This window comes from Sinocyclocheilus grahami, unplaced genomic scaffold, assembly GCF_001515645.1.
Source record: "Sinocyclocheilus grahami isolate Dianchi unplaced genomic scaffold, SAMN03320097.WGS_v1.1 scaffold902.1, whole genome shotgun sequence".
In the NCBI taxonomy this organism is placed as follows: domain Eukaryota; kingdom Metazoa; phylum Chordata; class Actinopteri; order Cypriniformes; family Cyprinidae; genus Sinocyclocheilus; species Sinocyclocheilus grahami.
The window spans coordinates 180,947-191,041 of record NW_015506081.1 but is presented as its reverse complement, the minus strand read 5'-3'; the positions used below and the strand labels follow the sequence as shown (position 1 = coordinate 191,041).

The 10,095-nt window shown below is 33.8% G+C and overlaps 1 protein-coding gene across 2 annotated transcripts; it reads left to right on the top strand.

Annotated features, from left to right (window-relative positions):
• The first annotated feature begins 368 nt into the window (after window positions 1-368).
• On the top strand, window positions 369-7,922 carry LOC107564036 (cdc42 effector protein 3-like). Of its 2 annotated transcripts, none has more exons than XM_016249029.1 (3): window positions 369-767; window positions 5,197-5,254; window positions 7,143-7,922. In XM_016249029.1, exon 3 carries the CDS (start codon window positions 7,199-7,201, stop codon window positions 7,766-7,768), a length of 570 nt encoding a protein of 189 aa, XP_016104515.1. In that variant the 5' UTR covers window positions 369-767; window positions 5,197-5,254; window positions 7,143-7,198; the 3' UTR covers window positions 7,769-7,922. The 2 variants fall into 2 exon arrangements, with proteins under 2 accessions (XP_016104515.1, XP_016104514.1); XM_016249028.1 differs by having other exon boundaries at window positions 7,137-7,922.
• The last annotated feature ends 2,173 nt before the right edge of the window (window positions 7,923-10,095 follow it).

Below are 10,095 nucleotides of genomic sequence, written 5' to 3'. Positions count from 1 at the left end.
TAAGCTGTAATGTGCTTTATATTCATCATTTAGTGTGCTGATTATCAGCATGATGAGAACCTCCTAAACTAGTACTTAAAGCTCTTCATCTCTGCCTTTCAGCGACAGATTTTCACTGAAGTCACCGAATAAACTTTGATTCTCCCAGATTATTTTTGTATTATTTTGTATTATTTTTGAACAGAACAATAACAACAATGATTCATGCCTAGACTTGACTTCAAATCAGAAGGCAGTAGAATCAGGTCTCGATGTCTGTGAGGTCATGGGCATGAAGCAGGAATTACTACATGTCAACAGCACTTGTGTAACGCTGGTCCGCCTGTACATACACGTCCCAGAGCGAGAGACCGCTGTCATTACAAAGCTGGAAGGGCTTAACAAAGCCTACGGGGAACAGGAAACCAGCAGCAGACACAATGACATGAGATTAGTAATGAGTGAAGCCCCTAAACGTGACGTCGACACAACAGAAACCAGCCGTGCCCTTCCCAGCTTTCACAGGAACATGATGAAAGTCAGAGCCGAGCGGCTCAGGTGAACTTCCTCAGTATCTCAGATCACACTTCACAGAAGTTACATTGCCAGGTGTGACATCAGCACAGACCAAACAAACGCCGAGCTTTAGGGAGGAGACGCAAGTCAGACTCCTATGGCACCTGTTTGACAATCTCTGGACTTTAACACTCGGGATCTGAGACAGACTCTGTACTGTAGAAGAAGAGCTTAAAAAACAGGACAAAACTGCAAAGATCTCTTGGGTTACGGTAAGAGAAACTCTTCGTTTCGTCCTGAGCAACACTTCAGATCACTTCCACTATTTCACTTCCACCAGCATTATATGGCGTTGCATTTTTATAAAACCATAAAACTGGCTGCACTCTTAAAAATAAAGGTTCTTTATTGGTATTTATGGTTCCATGAAAAACCTTTAACATCAATGGAACCACTAAAGGTTCTTTGAAGTGGAAAAAAGTTCTTCAGATGATTAAAATGTTAAAATAACTTTTCACTGAAACGTTCTTTGTGAAACCAAAAATAGTTGTTCTACACTTTCAAAAATAAAGGTTCTTTATTGGTATTGATGGTTCCATGAAGAAACTTTAACATTTGTGGAACCACTAAAGAATCGTTATAGTGAAAAAAAGGTTCTTCAGATTATTAAAATGTAAGAAGAAAGAAAAAATTATTATTTTAAGAACTGTTTATTGAAAGCTTCTTAGGAGAACCAAAAATGGTTCTTCTAGACACTTAAAAATAAAGGTTCTTCTTTGGTGTCTTTGACATCTATAGAACCTTTCCATTGTGCAAAAGGTTCTTTGTAGTGAAAAAAGGTTTTTTAGATTATTAAAATGTTCTTCACACTAAGAAAAAATGGTTCTTTTAAGAACTGACCATTCAAATGTTCTTTGGGGAACCAAAAACAGTGGTTATACAGTCTTAAAAATAAAGGTTCTTCATTGGTGTCTTTGTTCCATGACGAACCTTTAACTTTTATATTATCTTTCCATTGTGCAAAAGGTTCTTTATAGTGGAAAAAGGTTCTTTAGATTATTAAAATATTCTTCAAACCAAGAACATATTGTTTCTTTGAAGAACTGGTCACTGAAAGGTTCTTTGGGGAACCAAAAATGGTTCTTCTACACTCTTAAAAACAAAGGTTTTTCATTATTGGCATTCATGGTTCCGTGAAGAACCTTTAACACCCATGGAATGAACAAAAGGTTCTTTGAAGTGGAAAAAAAGGTTATTAAGATCATTAAAATGCAAGAAATGGTTATTTTAATAACTGTTCACTGAAATGTTCTTTGTGGAACCAAAATTGGTTGTTCTACACTTACACGTTCCATGAAGAAACTTTAACATCTATGGAACCACTTAAGAATCTTTACAGTGGAAAAAAAGTTTCTTCAGAATATTAAAATCTAAGAAGAAAGAAGAAATTGTTATTTCAAGAACTGTTAAATGAAAGGTTCTTTGGAGAACCAAAAATGGTTATTCTAGACACTTAAAAATAAAGGTTCTTAATTGGTGTCTTGGTTCCATGAAGAACCTTTAACATCTATAGAATATTTCAATTGTGTAAAAGGTTCTTTGTAGTGAAAAAAGGTTTTGTAGGTGTTTAAAATGTTTTTCGCACAAAGAAAAAATGGTTCTTTTAAAAACTGATCACTGAAAGCTACTTTGGGAAACCAAAAACAGTGGTTCTTCTATGGCATAACTGTGAAAATCCCCTTTTGAAACCTTTATTTTTAAGAGTGTTGTGAAAAAAGGTCCTTCAGATTATTAAAATTTTCTTCACAATAAGAAAAATGGGTATTTTAAGAACTGACCTCTGAAAGGTTCTTTGGGGAATCAAAAACAGTGGTTCACAGTCTTAAAAATAAAGGTTCTTCAATGGCGTCTTGGTTCCATGAAGAACCTTTGACATCTACAGAATCTTTCCATTGTGCAAAAGGTTCTTTAGATTATTCAAAAGTTGTTTCTTTGAAGAACTGATCACTGAAAGCTTGCAGTCTAGTCTACGAAGTGGCAGATTAGTTGCCTCAGACTGACTTTTTGACCCCAGCGTCTGGGAATTGCGTCCTCCGATGGTAGTGGGAGGCAAAAGCATACACTTCTGAAAACCAGCAATCTGATCAGACGGTGTCTGTGATGTCTGAGTCAATGGAGTAACGTGACTCCACCCCTCCTCGTCTGGAGTTCCTTGAACTTAAACATGGCTCAGTCTGGTTCAGACAAGGGTCTGTCTGGGATGATGTCTATTAAGAGGCTCTCGAGGGCGTTTCTCCCCTCGTGCATCCTATGTGGTGCTGTCATGCTGAAGCAAGACTCTGGGAAACCCAAGACGGTTCCCAGGGGCCTCACGTGTTCTTTGGTTCTCAGAGCTGCACGCAGAGATATGAATATGCATGCTTTGATAAATGGAGTCTGACTGTGTTGTGATTGTGCATTAGCTGTTCTGCTTTATGTCCTGGAAAGTTAGTATGTAGCGGCCCCATTGACCATTCTCAGGACCCCGATTTAGATGCAAGAGACGGTCTGGGGCCCTCGTTGTGGAAGATATTGTCTTTTTACCTGGGAGGTTTATGTTTTTGTTGGTTTAGGTTGCCAACACTATTAAAAATAAAGGTTCTTTATTGGCATCTATGGTTAGAACCTTAAATACCCATGGACCCTTTCCTTAGCACAAAAGTTTCTTTATTGATAAAAAAGGTTTTTTAGATTATTAAAATGTTCTTCACACTAAGAAAAAATGGTTCTTTTAAGAACTGACCATTCAAATGTTCTTTGGGGAACCAAAAACAGTGGTTATACAGTCTTAAAAATAAAGGTTCTTCATTGGTGTCTTTGTTCCATGACGAACCTTTAACTTTTATATTATCTTTCCATTGTGCAAAAGGTTCTTTATAGTGGAAAAAGGTTCTTTAGATTATTAAAATATTCTTCAAACCAAGAACATATTGTTTCTTTGAAGAACTGGTCACTGAAAGGTTCTTTGGGGAACCAAAAATGGTTCTTCTACACTCTTAAAAACAAAGGTTTTTCATTATTGGCATTCATGGTTCCGTGAAGAACCTTTAACACCCATGGAATGAACAAAAGGTTCTTTGAAGTGGAAAAAAAGGTTATTAAGATCATTAAAATGCAAGAAATGGTTATTTTAATAACTGTTCACTGAAATGTTCTTTGTGGAACCAAAATTGGTTGTTCTACACTTACACGTTCCATGAAGAAACTTTAACATCTATGGAACCACTTAAGAATCTTTACAGTGGAAAAAAAGTTTCTTCAGAATATTAAAATCTAAGAAGAAAGAAGAAATTGTTATTTCAAGAACTGTTAAATGAAAGGTTCTTTGGAGAACCAAAAATGGTTATTCTAGACACTTAAAAATAAAGGTTCTTAATTGGTGTCTTGGTTCCATGAAGAACCTTTAACATCTATAGAATATTTCAATTGTGTAAAAGGTTCTTTGTAGTGAAAAAAGGTTTTGTAGGTGTTTAAAATGTTTTTCGCACAAAGAAAAAATGGTTCTTTTAAAAACTGATCACTGAAAGCTACTTTGGGGAACCAAAAACAGTGGTTCTTCTATGGCATAACTGTGAAAATCCCCTTTTGAAACCTTTATTTTTAAGAGTGTTGTGAAAAAAGGTCCTTCAGATTATAAAAATTTTCTTCACAATAAGAAAAATGGGTATTTTAAGAACTGACCTCTGAAAGGTTCTTTGGGGAATCAAAAACAGTGGTTCACAGTCTTAAAAATAAAGGTTCTTCAATGGCGTCTTGGTTCCATGAAGAACCTTTGACATCTACAGAATCTTTCCATTGTGCAAAAGGTTCTTTAGATTATTCAAAAGTTGTTTCTTTGAAGAACTGATCACTGAAAGCTACTTTGGGGAGCCAAAATGGTTCTTCTATGGCATAATTGTGAAAATCCCCTTTTAAAACCTTTATTTTTAAGAGTGTAGTGAAAAAAGGTCCTTCAGATTATTAAAATGTTGTTTCTTTGAATAACTGATCACTGAAAGCTACTTTGGGGGACCAAAAATGGTTCTTCTATATTCTTAAAAACAATAAGTTTCATCATTATTGGCATTCATGGTTCCGCGAAGAACCTTTAACATCCATGGAACGGACAAAAGGTTCTTTGAAGTGGGAAAAAAGGTTCTTTAGATCATTAAACTGTTCTTCACACCAAGAAAATAATGGTTCTTTTAGGAACTGATAACAGAAAGGTTCTTTGGGAAACCAAAAATTTTTATTTTATGGCATTACTGCAAAAACGTGCTTTTTACAAAAACTTTATTTTTAAGAGTGTATAGTGGAAAAGGGTTTTTTAGATTATTAAAAGGTTCTTCACACTTAGACAAAATGGTTATTTTAAGAACTGACCACTGAAAGGTTCTTTGGGGAACCAAAAATGGTTTTTCTATGGCATTCGCTGCAAAAAAACCCACCTTTATTTTTTCAGATGTAGCCAGTTTTATGGCTTTATAGAAAAGCAATGCCATATAATGATCGTGGAAGCAAAATAGCTGAAGTTTACACTATTTTCAAAAAGATAAGATTTGCATCAATATCAATGAAACATGATGATTATTTAGGGGTTTTGTGACTAGATATCCAATGCTATTTAGAGGATCGCTCCGTTCAACCTGTTTTATAGCCTAACAAGTCTTGTCATGTTTGCAGAAACGCCTCTAACGTTTGTTGGCTTCAGACCGCAGCAAACACCTGCACACTTTCCCAGGTAAGACACAAACAATCAAACATAATTTTTAAGCTTTACACTGGGGGAAAACAAATTGGTGCAGAAACAACTTTCACTCAAAATTTTCTAGTAGGTTTCACAAATAACTGAAGAATTTTTAAGTAGAAAGGCTGAATTCCAATATTACTAAATTGTTTTGATTATGACTGATTCTTAATTGAGGGATTTGTTGGGGAAGAGTGTTTTTTCCCCAGGAAATAAAAGTTGTTTTTTTTTTCTTTAAAAATTAAGTTGTTTTGGTGATTCATTAGTTTAAATCATGCATTTCCTTTAAAACAATCCACTTCTATCCTCCCTCCCTCTCGTTGCATGTTTGTAGAGGAATGCCGTTATGCGCTCGCCATCTCCCGCTGCTACTAAAGTGCCGATAAAACCTTTATTGGCCAACAAAACATGTTTTCTGTAGTGCCTTCCAAATTTAAAGAGTGAGTGTTGCGAGTCACGAAAACTGATCTAATGAACTGTAAACCACGAAACAGAATCCCGACGTCCTCGCCGATGCCAAAGAGCTTCCTACGTACATTATCACAACAAATGGGACTAATTACTCTGTATACCAAACTAATTTAGCCATATTCATACTTTAATGAGAGTGCTTTATGAGAACATGCTCGGAGAATGCAGGTCACTGGTTACGCTGGAATCCAGAATCGAATTGTGCAATTAAAATTCCGTTCTCACGGAAGAATCAAAAGTCATTTGCTGTAAGACGAAACATGTCAGTGGCTGTAAAGATGTTGCAATATCAACTGTTAATCTGTAACCATCTGAAAGAAAACTTAATCTTAATCTAATTTTAGTCAAATACTGGTTACAATCAACAGTTTGAGATTGCTACAGTACATATGCTGGATCAGACAAAGAGTCTTCTGCTCAACAAGGCTGCATTTATTTAATCAAAAATACAGTAAAAATTGTGAAAAATGATTATGATTTAAAATATCTGTTTTCTATGTGAGTATCTGTTAAGCTGTAATGTATTTCTGTGATGCGCAGCTGTATTTTCAGCATCATTCCTCCAGTCTTCAGTGTCACATGATCTTCAGAAATCAGTATAATATGCTGATCTGCTGCTCGAGAAACATTTCTGATTATTATCAATGATGAAAACATTATTTTTGTGGAAACTGTGATACATTTTATTTTTCAGGATTCACAGATGAATAGAAAGTTCAAAAGAACATCATTTATTTGAAAAAGAAATATTTTGTAACATTGTAAATGTCTTTGATCAATCACTTTTGGTCAATTTAATGTGTCCTTGATGAATAAAAGTATTAATTTAAATTTTTTTATTTTTTGACACAAAACTCCAAATGTATGATATATAGGCTAATAAATCAATAAGGCTTAAAGCATTTAAGATTTTTTTTTTCAATATTTCAATATTATATATATATATAAAAATTCTTTAACATCAATTAAAATTATTTGAAATTTAAAAATCTAACAAATATTTAATGTATATAATAAAAACAATTATTAGTCTATATATATAATAAATCTACACTATATCTATATCTATATATATATATATATATATATATATATATATATATATATATATATATATATATATATACACACATAGTTAATTAACCGGTAAGGCTTATAGCAATTAAGAAAAACATTTTACTGTCACTTTTGATCAATTTAATGTGTCCTTGCTGAACATAAAGTATTAATTTCTTTCCAAAAAGAAAAGAAAAAAAAGCCAAACACCAAATTTATGTATAGGCTAATAAAATAAGGCAAAAAAAATGACATGGCAAACTTTTAGAACGATTTATTTTTTGTCGGGTAATTATTACAATGATTATTGTCAGGTTTGATGACTTATTCCTCTAATAATCTGTTCCAGAACCAGGCTTTCTGCCACCAGCTGATGCTCATCACATGCTGTCACACTGCTGAAGTCTGAAGATGCCCTTGAGGACGTTGTTCCTCCGCAAGCCCGCGTCTGGACACTGGCAGAGGAGGCTATCGTACCGAAAGGAGGTTTTGTCGGTCAACATGATCAGCCTTCCTCTGGGTGATTTCCGGCATCTCTCTCACATCGGTGTAGACGGACACACGGACAGTTTTGGAGACCTGTCGTTCCTGAAGGAGGGCCACAGTCTCCTGCTGCAGAGCTCCAAGAGCGAGCAGAACCTGTTCCTCCCGCCGCCGCCCAAGCCGCCTCGAGTCAACCTGGACGAAGCGGGCCGGTGCAGCCCGGTCTGGGAGCACACCCCGGCCCATCAGAGGCAGAAGTGCAGCTCGCTTCCCCTCCTGGACACGGAGGAAGACGAGGACACGTGTTCACACACAGAGCCGACCGGCATCAGCTGGAGTCCTGCACGTGGCAGCCTGAGCTCCGGACGGGATTCGACCCAAACCAACCCAGAGGACATGCAGCCGGACCAAACGGACACAGCGTTCACGTTCAGTCTGGACCTGGGACCCTCCATACTGGACTCCGTGCTGCAGGTGATGGATAAAGTCCATCAATAGAGTCGTGAACTGGAAATAGGGCTGTGCAATATAGCCAAAAAATCATATCTCTGTGTTTTTTGGCTGAATTGCGATATGCGGTATACCAGACAGAGTAAGATTGTTAATGTCTTTTAAAGAAGTCTCTTCTGCTCACCAAGCTTAAATTTATTTGATCCGAAATACAGCAAAAGCAGTAATATTCTGAAATATTTTTACTATTTAAAATAACTGTTTTCTATTTGAATATATATTTAAACTGTAATGTATTTCTGTGATGTGCAGCTGTATTTTCAGCATCATTACTCCAGTCTTCAGTGTCACATGATCTTCAGAAATCAGTATAATATGCTGCTCAAAAACATTTATTATTATTATTATTATTATTATTATTATCAATATTTAAAACAGTTGAGTACATTTTTTCAAGTTTCTTTGATGAATAGAAAAATCAAAGATCATGTGACACTGAAGACTGGAGTAATGATGCTGAAAATACAGCTGCACATCACAGAAATACATTACACTTTAACACATACTCACATAGAAAGCAGATATTTTAAATAGTAAAAATATTTCACAATTGTACTGCTCTTGCTGTAGTTCTGCTCAGATAAATGCAGGCTCGGTGAGCAGAAGACACTTCTTTAAAACACATTAAAAATCTTACTGTTCAAAAATGTTTGACTGGTCGTGTATCTTAGTATTTTGTACATTTTTCTATTTGGATTATTGTTTTTTGTTCTTCATCCTGCCTGATATTGTCTAACGAAACAATATGTACATATTAAAGGCAATGAAAACAAATATAGTGAAAGTAACCGCAGCAGCTTCAGCTATTTTTCAGATGCACTCGTATCAAACTGCTGCATATCGATATAAACTGCCTCATTCCATATCGTTTATGAAAATATATATCGATACACCGCCAAGCCCTGACTGGAAACTCGCTGTGTTTCTGATCAAACATCTGAACTCTGGACAATAATAACAAAACCCAACACATTGCTCAACCAGACATTTCTTCCAGGAAAAGCAGAGCGTTTCAGACCAAATCCAACACCCTTTTTTAAGAAATACCCCCTTCGAATGAAGTCTGTTATATAACGCTGTGTCCACCATCAGAAATAATATCTCAAGCAGCGTTAGTCAATGATTGCTGAAGTCTAGTTAATCATGGATCAGCTTTTATTTGGCCTCTTCAAGCTGTGATTTCCTTATCTGCTTTCTGAGCTTCAGACCGTTGCGTTTACAGACTAAATGAACAGCCGGAGCTGCATGTTTGCACTGTATGATCTATTATATCAGGCTATATATTTCTATAAGGCATACCTGTAAACTCAATTCAGTGACAAGATTAACTATAAATTTTATTTTACACCTCACCACTAGATCTACAAGTGGAAGGAAGCAACAGTAATTCCTGAATAAAATCATGTTTTGATGATAATGTATGTATTTATATACAGTATGTACATGTTATGCATATTATGTTTATGTAAATATGCATATTAAAAAATATATATTTTCTTTTTAATATGCAGTGATCATATAAACACAATTAGGCACTGGATTGCTTAAATAAAGTGCAACAAAACACTAATCACACCTGCTAGTTTATATATAATACAGTATATATATATATATATATATAGTAATTCCCCCACATAGAATGCAATAAAAACATTTAATTTATCTTATTTAAGAAAAAAATGTTTTAATATTTACAATATATTTTCAATAAAATAACAGCCACTGAGATTTTTTTTTTTATGTATTTGGAATTAAAAAAAATTGTTATTATTTAAAAAAAAAATTCATTTTATATTTATAAAATTATTTATTATTTGTATTTATTATATATTATATTATTTAAAGATTATTATTGTAATAATATAATATAACTACTACTAATAACAAAAATATTAATACTATAATATATACCAATAATAAACTAATAATATAATAAAATTGCAAAACTATTATTAGCATATATACATATACAGTATACTGTATATAACATTAAAATTGTATTATTATTATTATTATATACTAATGATACTACTAATGATAAACTAATAATATAATAAAAACATAATAAAACTATTATTAGCATATATATATATATAAAACACTAATAAATCAATAAGACTTATAGCAATTAAGAAAAAAATACAATATTTACAATCTCTCCTTAACAGCAATTAAGAAAAATGTATATTCCAAATTAAAAGATATTTTAAAATATTACAAAAATGTTACATTAAAAAAATTCAATAAATAAATAAATATATATATATATATAGCAATTAAGAAAAAATACCTTACAATATTTAGTCTCTCTTTAA